Raw genomic sequence first — 24,960 nt, forward strand, 5'->3', positions numbered from 1 at the left:
ACGGAGAATGTTCACAAATTCACACACACAAACTCCATTAATAAGCAGTCATCCAAGATACATACCTTTCTAAAGATAACCTTAGAATTAACTTGTGATATTCAAAAATCACAGACATTGTAACACTACAAATATTAACCTTAACATAGAGCATCGACTTCTGTTGTGTTGGCCGAAAGCTTCGTTTGGGTTTTTCAATAAGACATTATGGAAAAACCCAAACGAACTTTTTGGTCAGCCCAATATTTCGAATTCCACGGACATCCACACAACGTGCTATCCACAACAGTAGCAAAGGAACCACAGGTTTCAAAATATGAATTCTCTAGTTCTATGAGATGTACATTTGACTTTTTTTTTTTTTTTTTTTTTTTTGCGGTATGCAGGCCTCTCACTGTTGTGGCCTCTCCCGTTGCGGAGCACAGGCTCCAGATACACGCAGGCCCAGCGGCCATGGCTCATAGGCCCAGCCGCTCCGCGGCATGTGGGATCTTCCTGGACTGGGGCACGAACCTGTGTCCCCTGCATTGGCAGGTGGACTCTCAACCACTGCACCACCAGGGAAGGCCACATTTGACATTTTTTGAAGAAACCTGAAGATTTTTTTGTTTTGTTTTGTTTTGTTTTTGCGTTACGCGGGCCTCTCACTGTTGTGGCCTCTCCCGTTGCGGAGCACAGGCTCCGGACGCGCAGGCTCAGCGGCCATGGCTCACGGGCCCAGCCGCTCCGCGGCATGTGGGATCTTCCCTGACCGGGGCACGAACCCGTGTCCCCTGCATCGGCAGGCGGATTCTCAACCACTGCGCCCCCAGGGAAGCCCGAAACCTGAAGATTTTGATGTTAGTCATTTTTGTTACAATTAGTTTAAACACTTGCCATAAAATTTAGCCACAGTGATGAATACATGAGAATAATGTGCCATAAATATCAAGTCGAATACAGGATTTCAAATGGAAAATAGGGTGGTTAAGTCACTACGAATTCAGTGATGCTGCAGGACCAAGCCTGTATCTGTGAAAATGAGTATCTGCTGGACAAGGTCCTGAGCTGCTGGATGCTACTGCTGGAGCCAGCAAGAGTGGGTCACACAAGGAAGTTTACAGAATGTCAGATCAAAACGTGATTCGCGGGACTGCCCTGGCTGTCCAGTGGTTAAGACTCCGTACTTCCACTGCAGGGGGCATGGGTTCAATCCCTGGTCAGGGGACTAAGAACCTGCATGCCGTGCGGCGCAGCCAAAAAAAAAAAAAACACCAAAAAAAAAACCAAAACATGATTCACTTGGAGGCATCATGAGAAAAGCCTTGCCAAGTGCAAACAGGCAGTAAGAGGAGAGAATGATGCTACCAGAGTGATGGCCTGAACCTCAATAACAGACTCCCCCAGAGCATGTCAACCATCCTTGGGGGAAGACATCGTCCCACCACCACTGTGGCTGCCACCGAGAAACTATCTGGGCTCCCATCCCACACCAGCGAGGATGATCATGCTGAGGATCAAGTCTTACTGGGATACAGTTCAGACCCATCAGTCTCTGTAAAAGAAAGGCAATCCTGTTCCTACAACCACACATCAACTCACCTCCCTGCCTCCACAGAAAGAGAGGAAAAGGCCGAGATTTGACCCCTGCCTCATTGCTGTCTTCAGTGAAGAGAACAATCATAACTGCCCGTGGGAAATATCCAATGGAAGTAGAACTAATGCATAAAACTTAATAAAGACTATTTCAAAGAGAATCCACTGAAGATTTAGTCTCCTCTTCTAGTTACAAAGATTTTATATCCGAGATAAAAGTTGTTGCAAAAAAATAAAGAAATCTGAAGTCTCTTTTTCTCTTTCTCTCTCAACATATATACTGTGTACTGTGGATATAAATACTCCTTCTCTGGCTTTTATCATGAATTCTTGGTTATGGTTACAACAAGGCCACCTTCTCATCTATCGCAAGAAGTAAGGGTGATATAGTTTAGTGAAAACAGCCTAAAATTCCATACCCAAACTGTCCATAATGCATGTGGACAAAATGAAGACAATGACACATGCAATATAGCTGACACTCACTGTCAGTCCAATGCTCATCCCAACTCCACTCCCTTTTGCCACCCCCACCAACTAAGGGGCAGGGCACATCGCATATGACCCAGCTGTAGCTAATGAGATATAAGGAGAAGTCTGCACTTGCTTTCCCAACAAGAGAGACAAATGTGATAGCTCTGCCCTGTCCCACCTCATCCAGGCTCAACATGGAAGAATGTACTGTAACCATCAAGATAAAACATCAGAGTGGAAAGATTAAAAACAGCCTGGGTCCCTAATGGTACTGCTGAATAATTAAATAATTTGCCTCAGAGATCTTAGTGAAAATGACAAACTGTTACTTGTTTAGAAAGCAACAGTGAGATTTTTCATTACTTTCAGCTAAAAGCAGTCCAAATACAAACAAAGCCTGAGAAAAATTACTCCCATACATCAGTTCTTAGGTTGTTATCTGAGAATTTGCCCTAGCAGAACAAAGGAGAAAACTGAGAAAGAGCCAGAGGTGGGATCTAGAAAACAGTGGATGCTTCCAGGAGAGTGATAAGGAGAAATCCCAGGATGACAGCTTTGGAGCAGGCCCGTTTAGAACAGCCGATCGAAGCAGGCAGTGGAGAGCTGGGAAAGAAGAAACTTTGGGAAGAGGCATATTCTGACATTCAAAACTACCCTTGCAAATTTAGGAACTGAGGAAATGTTAAAGATCTAATTCAATAAGAAAAGAGAAAATCTTCAGGAAAATCAAAGAAACAAAAACTGTTATAAAAATGGAAAGCATAGCACCCTATTTAGCCATTCAATGAACAATATTTACATGGTCATAATCAGGGAGTTGAAGTTTAATATTTGTCATTTTTTAGAATCAACTCATACACAAAGCATGGGGACTTAATTATGGTCAGAGACTAGAGAATAAACATAAAAGTGCAGATGACAGAAGTTGGAAAGGTCCAGAGGTAGAAGAAAGTCCAAGGAAGCTAAGAACCTAAAGCCAGAGGACAGTACTGATTAATGATGAAACTAGAAATAAAAACGTCAGGGTATTATTTCAAATTGCAAAGGTTACAAAGTATAGGGAATCCAAATGTAGTGACACAACTAAATTGCAGTGGGGAAACAGGAGGGGGCAGTTAGTGACTCACCCTCTTCAATTTCTCTTTAGAATTCACAATTTAATACAAACAACTAATATGACTTAAAACTATGTAACATGTCTCTTTACTATCAAAGTTCTATATAATTTCTCCAATTCTGTAAATAGAATTTACTAATGGCAACTCTGTTTTTGGTTTATACAGTAGCAGAAAGCCTAATAACCTAAAACTTATTAATCAAGCAGTAGTAGTATAAGCATATTATTTACATTTATAGAGATACTCATAGAGGAACTAGAAATATAAACAGTTAAAATAGGTTCCCTATAGTAGCAGAGTCTTGGCCAAGGAGGTGTGGGCCAGGGCATATCTCATTCATTATAACCCCTTGGTACTATTTAATTTTTAAAATCATGGCATATACTAATTTAGTAAAAATAAAAATATTTATCTTGCAGAGAGAATTGAAGACTTTCCTTGGTTTTCAAATTACAAAGCAATATGACACAAGGAAAAATGTAGAGACCATTACTGAGGGACAGATATGCATTTTTCCTGGCTATGATGAAGTTTCAATTGTGTGCAGTAATTTATGCCACGCTTTCATGGAGGCATCTTCTACTTCACCTGCAGTATTACTTTGAGATGGAAGTCCAAGAATATGAAAGCTGATAATCCTCTCTTAAAATTTATGTCACTCATATTTGTGTTAATGTTTATTACTTGGAGGCTTTCTGGTCCAGGTAACTATTTTCTTGCATTATATTTAATCATTTATTTTTTATTTATTTTTTAAACTCTTTATTTTTTAAACTCTGGCACAAACCATTTTACCCACCAGTTTCTTTCAGTTTCATGTTATCATCTACCCAATAAAAGTGTTAAAATGCATCATAAATTTACAAAGAATCTGGCCAACTGTAGACAGGGAAAGAATTTTTTAAAAGAATAAACCTAAGAGGCCACACAGGATTGCTGTTTCTACAGCAGATAAAAAAATGACTAACATGAACATTAAGATATTAGCTGGGAGCCAATTTTATCATTTTAATTTAATTTCTGCTGTTGATGCAAGAGACCAGCTGAACAACAGCCAATAATAGTAAGTGTAATGGAAAACCGTAAGACTTATCTGCACTGTAATTAAGAAAAGAATGAAGATAAATGTCAGAGCTAATTATAAAACATATGGTATAACTTTGCATTGCCATCTATTTGCCACTTCAGATAACATATTTTTCATTTATTCTCCTCCATGAGGAATTAGTCAATTAAACATTTCCCTCCTCACCCCAAAAAGATACATGGAAAACTTTTTTGTCATATTCAATGAAATGAACAATTTCTTAGGCTGATTAATCCTTGGCAACATACAGAGAACATTTACAGAACTGACAGAGCAGATACTCCAAGTGCTAGAGCATAAGAGGGAAATGCTTGTCTTCTGCTGAGAAGGGTGGGAGAGGGGCTATATTTAACATGTTTTAATTAACAAAGGCTGACGTATTGGTCTTTCCTTAACCACCCTGAAGCTCATAAGTTGGGGATAAATATCAGGCTGGATTCTTTGGCATTTTTATTTACACATTTTAAATGGAAAACAAAAAAATGTTTTTTCATTATTTATTACTTGATGCAAAGAAAAGCAATTACCTCTTGGTGCTTTGAATTTTTAGCACTCATAAGATAACCTATCCCTTGGATAAACTTAGATGAAATGCCTAAAAGCAAGGTAAAAATTTAATGATATAAAACTTGACCTTTCCCTTCTCTTATTCTAGAATGCAAGTAATAATAATAATAACAATAACAACTTGTGGCACTGGGATAAAGGATAATTTATCAGTCACTCTGGTGCAAAGTTCTGCATAGGGGCTTAATTTATAAATATTTTAATTTATAAAATATTTATAAATTAACTGTATGACATGTTAAGTTCTCCCAAGTAGAATTTCAAATTTTATTGCTGATTATTTCAGCAATATCCTCTGATGAAATGTGAAAAACATAACAATACATTAAAATTGGATAGACCCAAAAAGGCTTGAGGAAACATGTACTCAGTGCCATTTCTGTTCCTGAGTTGCGAATTTCCTGCACTGCAACCAGTTGGAATTCATGACCCCCTGGAGGCTGCAGAATATTTTATTCTCACTCTTGTGCAGGCCACAGGATGGAGGCCTCTTAACTGAAAGTGCCTCTTCAATTTCTCTTTAGAATTCACTGTTTAATTCAAACATCAAATATTAATTAAAACAACCAAGTAAAATATTTCTTCACAATCAGAGCACTACACAGGCTCTCCAGTTCTTTATTTTTTTTTTATTTTTTTTTTTTTTTGCGGTATGCGGGCCTCTCACTGCTGTGGCCTCTCCCGTTGCGGAGCACAGGCTCCGGACGCGCAGGCCTAGCGGCCATGGCTCACGGGCTTAGTTGCTCCGCGGCATGTGGGATCTTCCCGGACCAGGGCACGAACCCGTGACCCCTGCATCGGCAGGCGGATTCTCAACCACTGCGCCACCAGGGAAGCCCATCTCCAGTTCTTTAAATGGAAGGCACCAACAGCAGCTGTAGCTGTTTTGTTTTCTGTATTTAGCGTAGTAGGGGTTTTTTCCAAACACAAAAGACAAAAAAGTGAGGGCAATAACTAATATGCAGGTGGAACTGAAGACTGTGCCCAGACACGGGTCCATTCCTCCGAAAATAAATGTGTCTGCTTTATTTTCACATTTATCTTGAAGGCAGAGCCCACTGAAGCACAATTCAACTCTATTAATTTTATCACTTAATTAAAATTCGGATTAAAAATGACGCTGGGTAAAACGAGATGTAAAAATAAGCCCAAGAGCTTGTCCTGAGTCCTTTCCAAGTTCTTTGTCATGGACCCCACCACCTTGCCCTGAGCACTCTGAGCCTGCCCCACCCAAAGAAACAAAACCACAGCTCCAGGCCAACAGTCCCCCACGCCCACCCCCACCCCCCAGTGTGTTCAGGGCCTCACCTCCAGCTCCTGCTCCCTCTGCAGGGCGAACTGCTTGAAGGACTTGACAATGAGACCAGCGTTGGAGCAGTCGTAGACGAATATGGAGGGGCTGCCCATCCATGTCTGCAGGTCGTATATAGACAGAGGGATGTACTGAGTGTAGTTCTGGAAAAGAAATCAGTGCATGTTTGTGACTCACACCTGGCGAACTCTGCCTGCTCACCAGCACCTGCACCTCCAAGAGGGTCCCATGCACGGGGCCCGCTGCACAGAGCGTTCCTGAGCTGCTGTCTCTACCACTGTGAACAGCAGCAAACTAACTTCCCCACCATCTGCCCACACGCAGTTTCATCAGGTAGAACCGGGCGGTGGCACAGTTCAACCCCGAGCTCCTCTCCTCCCCTGTTCAGCTCTCGCTGCCCCCTGGGAGCGCACTCACTCCACTGAGGGATTTCCCTCCACGTGTCCCACCACGGGGGCCTTCCCACCCACCCTTCCTCTCCCACCCACTTGCAGCCAAACCACAGCTTTCTCTTATAAATCCCAAGGCTACGCATGCTACTTCACACCATTCCTGCTCACCATTTATTCTGTAACTTCTCTGGGCTTATACAGCAGAACACGCTCCTCGATTATAAAGAAGATGAGCTCAGAAAAGTTGATCGGGTCCTCAAATGTGCATGTTTTCCCTGTTGCCCCTTTAATTTCAGAGCTACCCATAAGCACTTTATCCTCTAGATGACTGAGATCACATTGAAGGAGTACAAATGGATTTGGCTCCATAATTTTTTTTCAGATCACAGAACAATAACGTATTAGCATGAATCTGCTAAGTGAAATATTTTTCTGGACACATTGTACTCTTCAGTACTTGAAAACACTCCAGCTATTACTGGTAAACATAGAGAGGAACGGTCCTCATCTCACCAGAAAAATGACTAAAATCCTCACTCAAAGGTAACATTTTTAAGCAATTCTTCTGCATAGAACGCCATCACTTATTTATCCTTCCTCAGGCACCAATAGTTTAAGTAGTGACACTCTAGCAGAAATCAATTCTGTGCACTTACAGTAAAGGTGACTGTGTTTCCTCAAAGCTAAGCCACAAACACTGCCTCTGGTATTGCCAAGAGGATTGTTTCTAATGCAAAGGGGAAAAGGAACAGAAGACAGAAAGACCAAACCAGGCCTGGAGAAGACTGTCATCAAGGTGGTGGCGGCAGAGGCCTTCTTGATATGCACACACGTCACCAGATGCAAGTCCCATCCCAGATGGGGGAGGATGTGCCGACAGCACAGGTGTGGTGGGGCTGCAGACATCTCTATCACAAGGGGACCACCCTCTGCTTACGCTGTGCCATTGCACCTTGCTAAACTGCCATCACCTGGTGTCTTGTTCTTCGTCACTGCATGAGTAAGAGAACACTTGGATATGCTCTCTCTATGTAAACTCTCACAGAAGGATTCTAAAGACGGCAGTTCTTCCCTAATGAATCTATAAAGGCAGTGCCCAATCAAAATATCATCAGGGGTTTCCTTAATGGAATCTGATAAGCTGATTCTAAAGTTAATGCTGAAGAGAAAGGTATGAGAATAGCACACACACAAAAAATTGTAAAGAAGGAATAATGAGTGGGGACTCACGCTAGCAGATATTAAATACACTATAAATCTATGGTAATTACAGGATGGTACTGGGGAAGGCGAGACAAACAAATCAACAGGAGGGAAAGCCCAGGAACAGAGCCACATATATAACTGTAATGAAGGTGGCATTTTAACTCAGTGAAGAAAGAATGAACAATTCAACAAGTGATACTTGTAAAATCCAACTAACCATTCAATAGTGCCATCTGAGATTCCACACACAATCAGGACAGATTTTAAAAATAAATACAGAAGCAGAATAAAAGATTTAAAAATTTATTTTGGTGTAAGAAAGACCTTAAACGTATAGAATCTAGAAACATTAAAGAAAAACAGAGCAACGTAAAAATTACATAATTCTGATAAAAACACATACTCGTGACAAGCATTTTAAGAATAAAGTAGGTACATATGTGACATAGGCTTTTTTTTTTTTTTTTTTGCTGTACGCGGGCCTCTCACTGCTGTGGCCTCTCCCGTTGCAGAGCATAGGCTCCGGAAGCGCAGGCCCAGCGGCCATGGCTCACAGGCCCAGCCTCTCCGCGGCACGTGGGATCCTCCTGGACCGGGGCACGAACCCGTATCCCCTGCATCAGCAGGCGGACTCTCAACCACTGCGCCACCAGGGAAGCCCTGACATAGGCTTTATATTTAGAATGTGTGTGTGTATATAAGCTTCTGCTGCAGATCAACAAAGACAAAACAACAAAAATAATATACAATAGGCAAAAGCTTCACACAGGAAATTCACAGAAGAAACATGAATGATCAACAACTATGATAGTTTCACGCTCTCGATTAATCATGGAAATGCAAATTACAATGAGAATCATCCACCTACCTATCTTCATCCAGCAAACTGGAAAGAAATATTAAGTACGAATAATACCCCATGCTGACCACAACGTTCAACAGGGCGCTGGCTTATCGTTGGTGCGAGTATAAATTAAGGAAGCTATTTTTGGAAGGCAATTTAGGTGGTTCTTAAAATTTTTACTGTACCTACCTTTGACTTCTAGGTGTCCATCCTATACAAATACTTGCATTTGTATACAGAAATGTACATACAAGGATGTATAATACTTTCAATGGTAAAAACCTGTAAGCTGTCTACATGCTACTGTGGAAAAGACTGCCAGTCTAACATCTATTTTTCCCCTCTTCAGCCTCAATGCAAGTTTAGCTGAGCACAGTTCCCAGTTTCCTTTGCAGCTAAGTCTGATCTTGCAGCCCAATTCTGGCCAACGGGACATGATCAGAAATGTGTCTAAATTATAAGTGCCGCCCTCTTTCCCTTCCCAAGAGGAAATGTGAACGTGGCAGAGGACATAAGCAGGGGGACAACAGAGCTGTGTGATGGAAGGGGCCTGGGCCCCATGTCATGATGATGCCACAGCAGTCCCAGACGGCCCACAGGGACTATCACAGACAATCTTGGATCCTAATATATCCAACATGAAGGGATCATTAAGCAAAGGGGGCCCATACACCCACGTTATTGAACACCATGCAAGGTTATTTATATGCACTGACATGGACAGATGTCAGAGGCTTGTCATGATTTTAAAAATGCAAGTCTTAGAATCTCACATATAATATCCTGTTCTGTGTGTAAAGCACCACATGCCCAGTACTTAAGCTGAATGAAATGAGGACTCAGCAGAAATGTGCTGAGTGAAAGGTCCTATAAATGGTGCTGAAAGAAGAACACAGGACTGCTAAGGGCTGCTTTCTCTGACTGGGGAGGTGACAGGTGTGTGGGGTGGTAAGAAAGTGTCATATCTATTTCTTCTAAAACTTCTGTTCTCTTGGAACCTTTTAGAATAGAAATTACTTGTATTTTTTTAAAAGACAAAATGCACACAACTATTAAAAGGAGGGAGGAAAAGGGTAAGTTCCAGGGTTCACTATAACATACTTTACGTTCGGTCAGTGTTTCATAATGAGCAGGTATTACATGTTATATGCACAAGTAAAAAGGCTTCAGCACATGCTGCATTGGACAGAGCAGGACACAAGTCAATGCCTCCCCGGGCCCAGCAGGGAACAGCGCTCCTCTCTGGACCTCTGCCCAGCAGCCTCCCTCCCTTTGTTCACCTGCAGCCCCCACTGCTACGGGGAGAAAAGGGACAAAAGGAACCCTTTAATTGGGCAGGGACACCCTTACACTGAGAGGGGAAAGGATTTTAGCACCAGCCTGGGAAATCATCACATTTTTATATGCCAGCCACACTCTGCCGTTTATCTGCTTCCCACAAGGTTCTAGCTCAGTGAGAAGCGGCCGAATATGGCTGGGGCAGTTCTGACCCCATTCCTGCCACCACGTCATCCAAGTGACTGCTGGGAAAGAGCGATGCTGTCATCTTTGCTGCCTTCTAGGTACAGCCCCAGAAGGCCCCTAAGGCAGCAAAGCAGCACGCAATAAAATATATTTTAACTGTGTTTTGAGGTCTGGCCTTTTGAACTGAAATGTAATTTTTATACTTCCCCCAAATCAAAAGTTACTTTCTAAATTTCTGAGGTACAAAGGTAATAAATGGTGACTCATTAAAATAATAAAGCACTAATCCATCAGGAAACTCGTTAAGGGTTTTCCCTTTCATTCCCTGTGCCACTGGCTGCCACAGAAATGGTTCAAGTAGAGTTGTCAGCCACCCAGTCCCACTGGAGGGCAGAAGCACCTCCATTTTCTAATGCTTGTCCAAGGGACAGCATGCGAGGAGCTTTCGGAATTGGTCTTTAGCCTCATGATTTTTAGTTGTGAGAGGGTCTGGCACCTTATACCGTCCACAGGGATGCTCAGCCACAGAAAATGGCTTGGACCCACACCTCCACACAGATGGGCTGCATGGTGGGTGGCAGCCTCTGAGCAGCAAGGGCCTCTGTGGCTGAAGTGGAGACACCCCAGCACTGTGGACGTTTGAGGCTGGTCAGTCAGTGTGGGGCTCATCCCGGGCACTGCATCAGGCTTGGCAGCAGCCCTGCCAACAGCACTTCCCCCTCTCTGCCCAGTTGTGACAACCAAAAAGGTCTCTGGACACTGCCAAATGTACCCTGAGGGGGAACCTACCCTGTGAGAACAAATGCCTTTGAGGAGAGATGATTTCATTGAAAGTTGTAGCTGTATATCTGTAGTTTAGTAAGCCCATGAAACTTGGAAGTCTGTTTTCCTTAGGGAAACAAAATCAACTCTATTGGGTTTCCCTGGTGGCGCAGTGGTTGAGAGTCTGCCTGCCGATGCAGGGGACACGGGTTCATGCCCTGGTCTAGGAAGATCCCACGTGCCGCCGAGCGGCTGGGCCCGCGAGCCATGGCTGCTGAGCCTGCGCGTCCGGAGCCTGTGCTCCGCAACGGGAGAGGCCACAACAGTGAAAGGCCCGCGTACCGAAAAAAAAAAAAAAAAAATCAACTCTATTAAACCATATTGAGGAAAATGTCCTTTGAGAACGAATCCTTATTAGAACACGAGCAGGTGGATCTCATTTCCCATCTCAGAAGGATCCTGGGGAGTTTGTCAAGCTTCGGGCCAGAATCACGGTCCTGCAAACCTGCAAAGGGAGGCCTGCAGGATGACAGCCCTGGTGCTGCAGTGAGTGAACAGGAGAACAGAAACAACACCTGAAGTGCAATTGTTTCCACCCCGTGCAATTATCCCTGTGTCTTCTAGGCTGAACCAACCTACACAAGCTGGAAAAGTCGAAGTCCCCCACGCACTGAAGGCTGCCAGAAACACTCGACAGCCTTTCAGGCAATGGTTTGGTTTCTCCCCACACCAAAAACTACGAGCACAGAGAATTCCTAATCAAAGTGTCTTTCCTTTCTCTTGAAAAAACATATTCAAGGCCACGTTTTCATTTGAAGCAAAGAAATAGAAATAGGTTTTAGATAATTTATTCATTACACTCCACTTTATCTGTCAAGTTATATTAAACATCAAAAAAAAAAGCCACATGTTTCATCAGACTGTCATCACAGCTGAGTCAACCACAGAGGCAGCCAAGCACTGAGCCCTGGGACAGGAGCTCGGAGGAAGGGCACTTTTGTCTCTAGGTAAAGCCGGCCACCTCCTAAGAAGCAACTCTCCAACTCCGAGAAGATTCTAAGTTCAGACAGTCCCTGACTCCCGATGGTTCACCTTACGAGTTTTTGACTTTACATGGTGCAAAGCGACACGCATTCAGTAGAAACCATACTTTGAATGTTGTTCTTTCCCAGGCTAGCGATATGCGGTCCGATCCTCTCCCATGATGCTGGGCAGTGGCAGCGGGCACAGCCCCCAGTCAGCCCGAAATCACGAGGGTGAACAATGGATACACTTACAACCATCCTGGACCGAGACAACCATTCTGTTTTTCACTGTCAGTACAGTTTTCAATAAAAATCACACGAGACAGTCAACACTTTATTATAAAATAGTCTCTGTGTTAGATGATTCCACCCAACTGCAGGCTAATGTTAAGTGTTCTGAGCGTGTTTGAGGTAGGCGAGGCTCAGCTATGATGTTTGGTACGTTAGGTGTAGCACAGGTGTTTTCAGCTTTTGGTATTTTCAACTACGATGGGTTTCTGGGGCACAATCCCACTCTAAGTTGAGGAAGGTCTGTACATCTTCTGCCAAAGAGCTCAGAATGTGAGTCAGAAGTCTTAGCCATAGTAAAATGGCATCCTCCTAAGGGCTTTTCAGTAAAGGCCCCAAGGATGCATGCTTCCTCTGACCTCATAGACAGGAACCACAGGCATATCTGGATGTGTCATCCTGGCTGTCCCTGGACAGTAAGGGTGTCTGCATACAGCTGTCCTCCAAGGAGAGCAGAGGAGCATGGGTAAGCAGAAGATTCATCTTCCTTCTGAAGGAACCGGTATTGGGAGGTGATGGCCCAGAGATGTTAGGTATGGGGCAATGGTACTTGTGAACCAAACACTGCAGGGTTTAAGTCACAAACAAACTCCTAGTCCCTTAAAATCCTTAAGGCTGAAGGTTTATTGGCTTTGTTGATACTTTCTCTGCCTTTCCTTTACTACAGTTCAATAACTGTTTACCTTATAAGTAGTGTGAAATAAATGTTATTTAAATAATAGAATTTATTGGTTTGGAAAAACTGTACATCACTATCAAATAGATGCCTCTTATTCTGATTTAGTATATAGTTCATTACTGAGTCTGTTGAAAGATGGATCATAAAGGTTTTTAAAGGTGCTATTATCAAAAAGATGTATTTGTGATTTTTTTAAAAGCAATATTTGTGCCAGACCACATTTAACATTTGTTGTAATTGTTGCTTTATCCATATTGAGAATACAGCATTTGTCCCGCTCTCCACAAAAAGCTGTTAATATTGTAAACTTGACCTTTCTAGCATTTTTGTGTTTGCTTGCAATAGCTGAAGACCATCAGTAAAAATTCTCTTTCTTCAGGAGACGTGATGGAAAACTTGGGTTATCTCTTTATAAGAGCTTTAAAGTTTTAAAAAAATATTGTTTTCTTGATGCTGAGACATAAAACCTTAGACCATATCTTAACTGACTTCTCAGATATTTGAAAACCAGATTTATGGAGGAAGAATTCTCAAATGAGAGTGCATCAGAATGGCCTAGAGGGCTCGTTAAAACGCAGATATCTGGGCCCCTCCCCAGAATAGGCTTCCATAAATCTTGGGTGGGGTCTGGTAATCTGCATGTGTTATAAATTTCAAGAATACTGCTGCTACTGGTCTGGGACCTGTACTTTGAGAACCCCTGGTGCAGACAGTGCAAATGTTGACGGAAACAGAGAACATTCACTTTCCAGTTTTGGTGTCAACTGTACTTCCTATGCATCATGAAGAACACTTCCATTTTTCCATCTATGATTTAACACTTTACATATAGTGATCAGGAAACACTTTGATGATAAGATGATACTTAAATAAAAATATCCATTCATCTATGAGTCAACATGTAAGAAGGTTTTTAACTGTGAATTCAATCTCTTTGATTGATCTAGGGCTATTCAGATTTTCTATTTCATTTTGGGTCGCTTTCAGAAAGCTGTATTTTAAAAGGCATTTTCCATCTAATTTAAGTTATTAAATGTATTGGTATAACATTACTAACATTCCCTATCTTTTCAATGTCTATAGGATATGTGGTGATATCCCCTCTTTCATTCCTAAATGTGAATTGTATCTTCTTTTTTCTTGCTACCTAGGCAAAGACTTGTTAATTTTACAGATGTTTTCCAAAAACCAAATTTTAGCTCTTAACTTTCTCTACCACCTGTTCTCTATTTTACTGATTTGTGCTCTTTATTACTTCCTCCTTCTGCTTCCTTTGAGTTTAGGTTGCTCAACATTTCCTAGTTTCCTAAGGTAGATATTTAGATTTTTATTTTAAGCTTTTCTTCCTTTTTTTTTTTTTTTTTTTTTTTTTTTTTTTTTTTTTTTTTTTTTGCGGTATGCGGGCCTCTCACTGTTGTGGCCTCTCCCGTTGCGGAGCACAGGCTCCGGACGCACAGGCCTAGCGGCCATGGCTCACGGGCTTAGTTGCTCCGCGGCATGTGGGATCTTCCCGGACCAGGGCACGAACCCGTGTCTCCTGCATCGGCAGGCGGATTCTCAACCACTGCGCCACCAGGGAAGCCCCTTTTCTTCCCTTCTGTATAAGGATTTAATAAAGCTATACATTTTTATATAAGCACTGCTTTAGCTGTATCCTACAAATTTTAACAAGTCATCTTTTCATTATTGTTTAGTTTGACTTATTTTTATTATCCCTTGTGATACCTTTTTTCATACATGTGTCATTTAATTTCCAAATATTTGAGGATTTTCCCGCTGGCCTACAATTTCAGATTCTGTGGCCAGAGAATAGACTCTGAATGATTTCAATCCTTCAAACTTTATTATAACATTTCTGTGACCCAGCACAGGCCTTTCTTGGTGAGTGGTCCACCTGCCTGGGACAATGTGCGTTCTGTGGGTGTTGGGTGCAGTGTTCTGTTAACTGAGTCAGAGTGATTGATAGTCTTTTATAATAGTAACTGATTTTTTTATTAGAAAAATATAATATACCATGACTGGAGTTTTCCTTGGAGAAAGTTTTTAATTATCAATTTTATCTTCAATTTTAACACCAGTTTTAACCTATCAATAACTGCCAGATGGTTACTCAAATATCCAACTAGGATTATGGATGTGTTTCTTTCTCTCATTGGCCCTCATAATCTTGCTTTATGTTATCTTTAACTCTCCTATTAGCCGTCTACACATTCAGGGTAGTAATGTTTTCCTGATGACCTGACTTGTCTGTCATTGTGAAATGTCTCTCTTCATCTGTGACAAAACTCCTTGTCTTGAAGTCTATTTTCTAATTAGTAATATGTCCACTCCAGCTCTCTTTCAACTAGTATTTCATGATATACTTTTTTACATTCAACTTTTATGTGTCTTGGTATTTAAAGTGCATCTCTTGCTGACAGCACAAAGTTTGATTATGCTTTTTATCCAATCTGATATAAACTCATGAAAAAAACAAAGAATGGGGGACATTTTAGAGGATAACTGGTCTGGACTCTCCAAAAAGTCAGTGCCCACTCTTCAGAGAATGGAAACACAAGTAACAGAATGGGAGGAAATATTTTAAAAATGAATTTCTGATAAAGGACTCTTACCCGAATAATAAAAGAACTCTTAAAACTGAGTAAGAAAACAAATAACCCTATTTAAAAGTGGGCAAAAGATATGGAAACCCCACCAAAGAAAATACATAGATGGCAAATAAGCATATGTAAAGATGCTCAACATCTATGTCATTAAGGAATTGCAAATTAAAATGTGATACCACTATGCACCTAATTAGAATGGCTAAAATCCAAGACACCAGCAACAACAAATGCTGAGGACGATGTGGAGCAACAGGAACTCCCATTCGCTGCTGGTGGGAATGCAACCGACAGAGCCACTTTGAAACAGAGTTTGGTAATTTCTTAGAAAGCTAAACATACCAGCTGGTCTAGCAATGGCTCTCTTAGGTATTTACCCAAATGAGAAGAAATCATGTCTATACAAAAATCTGCACAAAAGTTTAGAACAGCATTATTCACAATTGCCAAAAACTGGAAGCAACCAAGATGTCCTTCACTAGTGGAATGTTTTTCAGCGGTAAAAAGAAAATGAGCTATTTAGCCATGAAAAGACATGAAGAAACCTTGAATGCATAAGCCTAATTGAAAAAAAGCCAGTTTTAAAACACTATATACTATATGACTCTAACTATATGACACTCTGGAAAAGGTAAAACTATAGAGACAGTAAAAATATCAGTGGTTGCCAAGGGTTGGGGAGGACAGGCAGAGAGGGAGATATAGGTGGAGCACAGGATTTTTAGGGCAGTGAAACTATCCAGTATACTATAATGGTGGATACATGACATTATGTATTTGGCAAAACCCACAGAACTGTACAAAACGAAGAATAAACCCTAGTATAAACTATGGACTCTAGTTAGTAATAATGTATCAATACTGGATCATCAATTTTGACAAATATACCACACCAAGGCAAGATGTAGGCCAGGTTGGGAGTGAGAATACAACTGACCCTTGAACAACATGCATTTGAACTACGCAGCTCTACTTATAAGCAGATTTTTTTCCACTAAATACATACAGGACTACATGATCCTCCATGGGTTTGATCTGGGGATTTCGAACTGTGAAAATGATGGGCCAACTAAGTGACTTGAGCATCCACACATTTTGGTATCTGCAGTGGGTCCCGGAACCATTCCCTCATGGAGACCAAGGGATGACTATATGTGGAAATTCTGTACTTTTAAATTTTTCTAAAAACTAAAACTGCTGTAAAAAAAAATAATGCTTATTTTTTTTTAAAAAAGACTGACATGTAACTATGATAACTTACTACAAGAAAACAATAAAATAACCTCTCTAAAAAAATGTCAATAAAGAAAAAAAGGCAAAGAGCAATCTCTTTTTCTATGTATTCGAGGAGACTGAGAAAGATGACTAACAGTTCAATGCAATGCACGAACCTGGGCTGGATCCTGAATGCAAAACCAAATCAACAAACATAAAATGCTTACTAAAATAAAATAAAATAAAATGCTTACTAACACACATTTATTTTTTTTTATTTTTTATTTTTTTGTGCTACGCGGGCCTCTCACTGTTGTGGCCTCTCCTGTTGCGGAGCACAGGCTCCGGACACGCAGGCTCAGTGGCCATGGCTCACGGGCCCAGCCGCTCTGTGGCATGTGGAATCTTCCCGGATCAGGGCACAAACCCGTGTCCCCTGCATCGGCAGGCAGATTCTCAAGCACTGTGCCACCAGGGAAGCCCACTAACACACATTTTTGCGGCAGTGAGAAATTTTGATTATGGACTTTGTATTAAACGATATTATAGAGTCAATGTTAAATTTCTTGAGCAATTTAAGGGTATTATAGTTATGTACTAAAATGTCCTTGTTTTTAGTGTCCTGATATCTGTAACTTTCAAATGGCTAAGGTAAAAAAATATTTATCTATACAAAGATATAAAGCAAATGTGGCAAAGTGTTAATTGATGAATATAGGTATAAACGTATTCATTCTACTGTTCTTTCAATCCTTCTGGAAGAGGAAAAAGTTAAATGTTGATTCTTTGAAAAGATTAATGAAATATACAGAAACCTCTGGTAAGAGTGATCAACAAAAGAGAAAGAAAGGTATCCAGTATCAATATCAAAAATGAATGAAGAAACATCACTAACCCAGACTGTGATAAATTAATAAGGAAATATGAGTCACGTTTTGTCAGCAAATTCAAAAATTTAGCTGAAATGGACAAATTCCTACAAAAGTAAGTTAGCAAAGCTGGCTCAACAAGAAAGAGAACATCTGGATAGCCCTTTAGCAATGAAGGAAACTAAATAGGTAGTCAAAGATCTCTCCACATACAAAATACCAGCCCAACAGCTTGATTTATAAGCTTCACACAATATTCAGACAACATGTACTACAAATCTCACAAAAACAATCCCTGTGTATCTAGGTGGAGCACTCCCTCAACTTATTTTCTGAGGCCACAGTTACACTGATTATCCAAAGACAACAAGAGAAAGAAAAATTCCAAGCCAATCTCACTCATGAACACAGATGTAAAAATACTAAACACAATACCAACAACAGAATTAACCCCTGTATGAAACACATAATTGATAAAGGCACACTAGGTTATCCCACAAAGGAAAGGTATATTTAATATCAGAAAATCATATACCTTTCAATACATTTCCAGTTTAAAGGAGAAAAATCAAACTGTCATCTAACACACACACACATAATGGTTTGGGGAAAAGCAACATCTATTCATGATTTGAAAAAATAAACTAGGAATAGAAGGGCATTTTTTTAATCCAATAAGGGGTTTTCTTATTTTTTATTCTTTTTACAAATATCTATAGCAAACATCATACACTGACGCACAGGAGGCAGTCCCTTCGAAATGAGGGGTGAGATAAGGACATGCAGTCACCACTCCACGCTCTGGGAGGCGTTGGAGGCACAGTAAGATATGAACAGTAAACACAACAAGACAGGAAGGAAAGAAATAAAACTGCCATGATTTGCACAGCACGTGGTAGTCTGTTAAGAAAGTTTTACAATATGTACAAATCGTTAGAATCAATGAGAGAATAGCAAAATTAGTAGACATAAAATAAATGTACAAAAATCAACTGCCTTGTCATATACCCTGATAAAAACTCGCAAAATATATTTTTTATAGCAAACATTTTTAACAACATCAAAAAATATAAAGTATCGGGCTTCCCTGGTGGTGCAGTGGTTAAGAATCCTCCTGCCAATGCAGGGGACACAGGTTTGAGCCCTGGTCTGGGAAGATCACACATGCCGCGGAGCAACTAAGTCCATGGGCCACAACTACTGAGCCTGCGCTCTAGAGCCCACGTGCCACAACTACTGAAGCCCGCAAGCCTAGAGCCTGTGCTCCACATCAAGAGAAGCCACCGCAGTGAGAAGCCCGCGCACTGCAATGAAGAGTAGCCCCCGCTCACCGCAACTAGAGAAAGCCTGCACACGGCAACAAAGACCCAATGCAGCACCCCCCAAAAAATATATATATATAAACCTTTATGAAATTATAAAATACTATTGATAAACACTTAAAAAGAGCATAGTTTGGAAACTCAACAATATAAAGGTGTTGAGTCTCCCCCCATTAATCCACTGACTGGCAAGTTGATTTAATATTTTTATGTTAGATCAAAGGACCAAAAAGAACAAAGTGAGCCATGGCCGCTGAGCCTGCATGTCCGGAGCCTGTGCTCTGCAACGGGAGAGGCCACGACAGTGAGAGCAGTGAGAGGCCCGCGTACCAAAAAAAAAAAAAAAAAAAAAAGAATCCACCTGCCAACGCAGGGGACACGGGTTTGAGCCCTGGTCTACTACTGAGATGGCTGGTGGCTCATGACATCATATTTCTTTCAATTCTACTTCTTTTATAACTACAGTTTTGAATCTATATAATAATAAAAATGATTAAAATCAAGTTGGTATCTAGGTACATACAAGGCAGAGAGGGCGCTATCCTGAGGGAGGAGCTGGGTCCAGGCCTCTTCTCCACTCAATCTCCTCCAGTTCCCCGACTGTCCCGTCTGCCTACCTGTTGGCCACCTGTAGAGGAGTGGACGTCCCCTGAGAGTTCACTATGTGAGTGGTGTGCTGGGTACTTTAATCCTTCACTGAAGGAGCTTCCATAATAAGGAACAGAGGTCTAGGAAGTCTTCTCATTTGTCCATGTCCTGGGGCTAACAAGTGGTGAGGCTGAAGTCAGAACTCAGGTGTGGTAAGCTCCTGTCCTGGTTCATGTGCTCCAGTGTGTAAGGAGCTGCCAGGTGAGCTGAACGCTCACACCTACAGGCACCACTTCTCAGAGGATGTGATAAGAGCCTGAAGCACAGGACCCAAGATGGTGGGAAGGGGTGTCATTTACCCCTCACTTTCATCTACAGTCTTTAAAAAAAAAAATATATATATATATATATTTATTTATTTATTTATTTATTTGGCTGAGCAGGGTCTTAGTTGTGGCATGTGGGATCTTCGTTGCTACGTGTGGGATCTTTCAGTTGTGGCATGCGGGCTCTTAGTCATGGCATGCGGGATCTAGTTCCCTGACCAGGGATTGAACCTGGGCCCCCTGCACTGGGAGCATGGAGTCCCAACCACTGGACCACCAGGGAAGTCCCTTTAAAAAAAAAAAAATTTTTTTAAATTTATCTATTTGGCTATGACAGGTCTTAGCTGCAGCACAAGGGATCTTTGTTGCTGCATGCGGGATCTTTAGTTGCGGCATGCGAACTCTTAGTTGCAGCACGTGGGATAGTTCCCTGACCAGGGATTGAACCTGGGCCCCCTGCATTGGGAGCATGGAGTCTTAGCCACTGGACCACCAGGGAAGTCCCTCATCTACAGTCTTTTGATTAAGGGACTGTAGGAGGCTGGCTACACTGACCTTGGAGAGAGCAGAGCTGAAGCCCTGTCTGCAGACTTGCTTCGTATTAGTTCTTTGGAATACTTATACCATTTTATCTTCTAGGAACGTGACTGATTCTCAAAGGAAGATCCCCAGACCTCATGACTTCCCTAGACAGCCACTTCATTAACATGTTTCACAAAAGAAACAACTCCCTGTGCCTGATTATTTTTCAACTTTTTAATCACTGAAATATAAATGATCTCCAGGACTTCCCTGGCAGTCCAGTGGTTAAGACTCCACGCTTCTACTGCAGGGGGCACGGGTTCGATCCCTGGTCAGGGAACTAAGATCCCACATGCACGGCCAAATAAATAAATAAAGAAAGAAAGAATCCCCAAACTTCTACCAGATAACTGGCCCAAGTCCCTATTCAAACTTCCTGCATTTGGGTTTGTGGAAACGGATTAGCCATCAACGGTTCCAAAGAAGTTACAGGGGAATAGGACCTGTGGCCAACCACCAAAACTTACAGATTTTCTTGAAAAAAGAGAAACGAATTCAGTTCACAGGAACCTTTTATGGCACGCCCACCTTGTTGAAGACCCAAATCTCGCCGTTCACAGTGGGCCTGGGCACCCCATGCCCATTGTAGTGGAAGAGGACCCGCTCCTCCTTGGCATTTCGACGTAAAGACGTGCAAAGCTTCTTCACTTCATCCACAGTTGGATCGAGGCTCTGCTTGTACCGTGCCTGTTGCAGGAGAAAAAATTAAGAAACTTATCATGGATTCATGGGAATACCTAGAATTAAAACTCCATCCTGGGGCTTCCCTGGTGGTGCAGTGGTTAGGAGTCCGCCTGCCAATGCAGGGGACACAGGTTGGAGCCCTGGTCCGGGAAGACCCCACATGCTGTGGAGCAACTAAGCCCACGTGCCACAACTGCTGAGCCTGCGCTCTGGAGCCCGTGAGCCACAACTACTGAAGCCCACGTGCCTAGAGCCCGTGCTCCACACCAAGAGAAGCCACCGCAATGAGAAGCCCGCGCACCGCAACGAAGAGTAGCCCTGCTCACCGCAACTAGAGAAAGCCTGCGCCCAGCAATGAAGACCCAACGCAGCCAAAAATAAATAAGTAAATAAATAAACTTTTTTTAAAAAAAACAACTCCATCCTTTACTCCAACTCTGCATTTAATGGACGCTGCACAAGTGACCTCAAATTTCTCCATCTATAAACTGGGATGATGACTACTTCACAGGGTGGTTGTACACATTCATTTACTCAACAAATATTTATTGAGAACTACTACTACTGTGGAGATCCTATGAGATTAATAAGTAATGCCTGTCACATGGTAACACTAGTAAAAGGTCGCATCCCTGTGATATCAAAAGTATTTCTTAGAAGCATTGAATCTGTTTGGAAAAACTGTCTGGAACATGGAAGAGAATTTGCTAAACACAGGAAGCTATAATATATAAGGTAGCAAGGGAGAATAGTTTCCAAAAGACAACAAAGTAAGGAAGCAAACTACCCCTCTCTTGCTTAGTCATATTCGCCCTGCTTAACCCCTCCCACTACTCCTGCCTGGACCCTTGCTGCTGAACATAAAGGATTCACTCAATTAGCAGGACCTAAAGTAAACACACAGAAATCAACAGCCTTTATATATATATATATATATATATATATATATATATATATATATATATATATATATATATAAATATATATATATAAACGATGGTTAAAATCATAAGGAACCCCCACTTTTAAAGCAACAAAGAAGATTGAACTTAACAAGAAATATACAAAACCCTGACAAGGAAATTTTGTAAAACTCTCCTAGAAAACAGAAGGAGGCTTGAACAAATAGGAGATGCTCCCTGTCTGGGTAGGATGCACCCACATTCTTAAGACATCAGTTCTCCCCAGGTTAAGAGTCCACATGTTCCCAATAAATACAACAAACAGCTATTTCGTGGAGCTTGACAAGCTGCTACTGAAGTTCGCATGGAAAATAAATATGCCAGAACAGCCAGCAAAACACTGAAAGGAGAGCTATGAGGGGTCCTGCCCCCCCGACACTCCAACCTCCTCTGGGCCTCTCTAAATAAAAGGTGAGGGTCGGGGCCCAGAGAGACCAGCAGGCCAGGGAGCTACTACAGAGTTCAGAATTAGGTCCAAACATGTTTCCTGGCTTTTTGGAGAACAGTGTTCACACAGTCATAATGTTATGAACACTGATTTTATTTCATTAGAAACTGTGCAAACTTCAAGATAACCTGAGTGTGGTGAGAACGCTGAGGCTGGGTGAGGGGTACACATGGTCATCAGAAGAGTCTCTCCACTTTATATATTAATTTCCCTTTGTCTGGTTTCAAAGAACTTTCAATGATAAATTCCCAATAAAAAAGAACTGAAAGTGTAAATCTATACTAGATGGTCGTGTGGAAGTGATGTGTATAAAAGCACTAAAGCCACACCAGGAAGTCAATAAAAACACCCCAAGTTGATAAATCAATAAAAAGAAGCATACACATATTGTTCTAAAATATGGTCATATCTACCCAAAAAACACAGCTAAAAGGGTTTACTTCTAGGTAGGGATTATGTTCTGACTTCCAAAAAATAATGTGTATGTTTGTTACTTTGATAAAGTTCTAAAACTTTATTTAAAATGTTAAATTTAAAACAAAACAAAAAACAACCCAGTGCCATGATATCACTTGAAGAAAACAGTGGTGAGAACAAGGAACATGAATGGCGAGGAAACTGTGTTTGAGGCATCATGGCTCCTGCTGTGGGCCTGCCACCTGGCACAGGGCTCAGCACACAGTGACTGGTGCTGCTCCGGAAGCATCCACTGACGTTGTTTCAAAAGAGCAGGGAGGTGGAGGGAGCAGAGATGGAAAGCAGACACAGAGGCCTGAGGATGACCTGCGGCCTACGTTTAAGAGAGGCGACCTGATCTTACAGAGGAAAATGAAGAGCTACACGGGAGGAAACTACAGGAAAATGTGGCTTACCTCGTAGAGCATTAGTTCCTCCATGTTTGAGATATGACATTTGGTTTCATCTAATTAAATATGTGCTAATAATGCAATTTCTGACAGTAGAAAATCCTGGTGAAATGCACCGTGTGTTCTGAGAGCGTTGGGGGCACAAACACAGAAGCTTCAGGATGATGAAACTCAGAACAAAGTTCTTCCAGGTTCCCCCAATTTTTTCCAACTGTAAGCAAACTAATACAAGGATAGCAACCCTATTCCACTGCAGGACAATTTTAGGACCCTACCCTGAGGTGGCAGGTTAGGGTCCAGCAAAGTGGTCTCTCCCTGTGTTTCTTCTATAATGTCCAGAATGCTATTTGTAAAATAAAACTGCGTCACAAAGGAGACAGAAAGCCAACACATAATGCGATGTTTTCAAGTTCATTCTCATCGAGGCAATGTGCATTTATCTGACACTGATAGAGGGGCTGCGCATTACCCACGCTACCAGAGCAGGGCTGGCCCCAGGAGAGACGGGGTCTGTGTGGAAGTGGGGGCTGAGGACATGGGGCACTCAAGGGCATGGAGCCTGTGCCAGGCCTGGGGAGGCAGCCATGTCACCTGCTCCCTCCGGCCAGGTGGGCAACTCAGCCTGTGCTGGCTCACCTAAACCACGTGTTCTGGGAGCACCAGTTCAACATCTAGCTCTTGTGCAGAATTCCTTCTTGGTCCCCTTTGGCAGGAATAATCTTTTCTGTCTCTAAACTAACTTATACTCTTTGTCATATGTTCCTGTGAAGCTGTCTGAGCTCCATGGACACTGTAAACCCCACGAGGGCAGACACGGATTATAGTTGCATGCGTGCCTTTCAGTACCCAGCTCTGTTTTTATATTCTTCCCATGGCCTCACAACATGCTCAGTTATTAGCAAACAGTTGCTGAGTGACTATCAAACTTTTACTGACACTGATTACAATAATCTGTAATGAAAAAAAACAAAATGATGAACCCTATCTGACACTGAAGTGACACAAGTGAATTTCAGCACAAAATTAGAAAGTGTGTATGTAAAAGCTGTTTTGTCTAGGAGGTGGGTACTTAGATGTTCAATAATTCTTCTACTTTGCTATATGGAATTCTGCATATTAAACAGTTAAGAAAAGGATAGAGGAGGGAATTTCCTGGCAGTCCAGTGGTTAGGACTCCAAGCTTCCACTGCCAGGGGTCAGGTTTGATCCCTGGTCAGGGAATTAAGATCCCGTGACCCCCCACCAAAAAAAAAAAAAAAAAAGGATGCAGGAAAACATTCCTGACTCATCACCAATAAACTACTTATTTGTGCTCTGGGTGAGACAGAAACAGGGCACTGAGTCTTAATGCTCTACACAACTAAATTTTGGCTAATCCCATAAAACCAGATGAGAGTAGTTGATAAATGAAAATCTAGTTCTGGGGGCAAAGAAGAAAACCTTTTACTAAGATGTCATGACTTTGGACACGTGTTCCAGAACCACATCCACATCAGCACAATGACAAAAGTCAGAGACTCCCCAGCCCAAAAACATCTGCCGGAGCATAGGACCCAGGTAAACTACTGTTTCAGCCCAAACCCCTCAGCCACTGTGACACGACCTGCATAAATACAGAATTCAGATTTTTCTGTGACTCAGAGCTGCTGGAATGGCCAAACTAGGCAGCAAATCACATCCCACCTTGGTAGACACATTGACC

The 24,960-nt window shown here is 41.9% G+C and overlaps 1 protein-coding gene across 3 annotated transcripts in view; it reads right to left on the reverse strand.

The window, feature by feature from the left end:
- Nucleotides 1–24,960, reverse strand: part of RPTOR (regulatory associated protein of MTOR complex 1) — a 337,818-nt gene that overhangs the window by 161,895 nt on the left and 150,963 nt on the right. For 2 of the 3 annotated variants that reach the window (XM_059048339.2, XM_059048338.2), the window contains exons 4-5: nucleotides 20,827–20,985; nucleotides 6,130–6,276 (exon numbers count right to left, since the gene is read on the reverse strand). In XM_059048339.2, coding sequence (XP_058904322.1) covers nucleotides 6,130–6,276; nucleotides 20,827–20,985 — 306 coding nt within the window. The remainder of the gene's footprint in view (nucleotides 1–6,129; nucleotides 6,277–20,826; nucleotides 20,986–24,960) is intronic. The other variant, XM_067021425.1, reaches the window with a different exon arrangement.

The sequence above is a fragment of the Kogia breviceps genome, chromosome 19 (assembly GCF_026419965.1).
Source record: "Kogia breviceps isolate mKogBre1 chromosome 19, mKogBre1 haplotype 1, whole genome shotgun sequence".
Classification (NCBI taxonomy): domain Eukaryota; kingdom Metazoa; phylum Chordata; class Mammalia; order Artiodactyla; family Physeteridae; genus Kogia; species Kogia breviceps.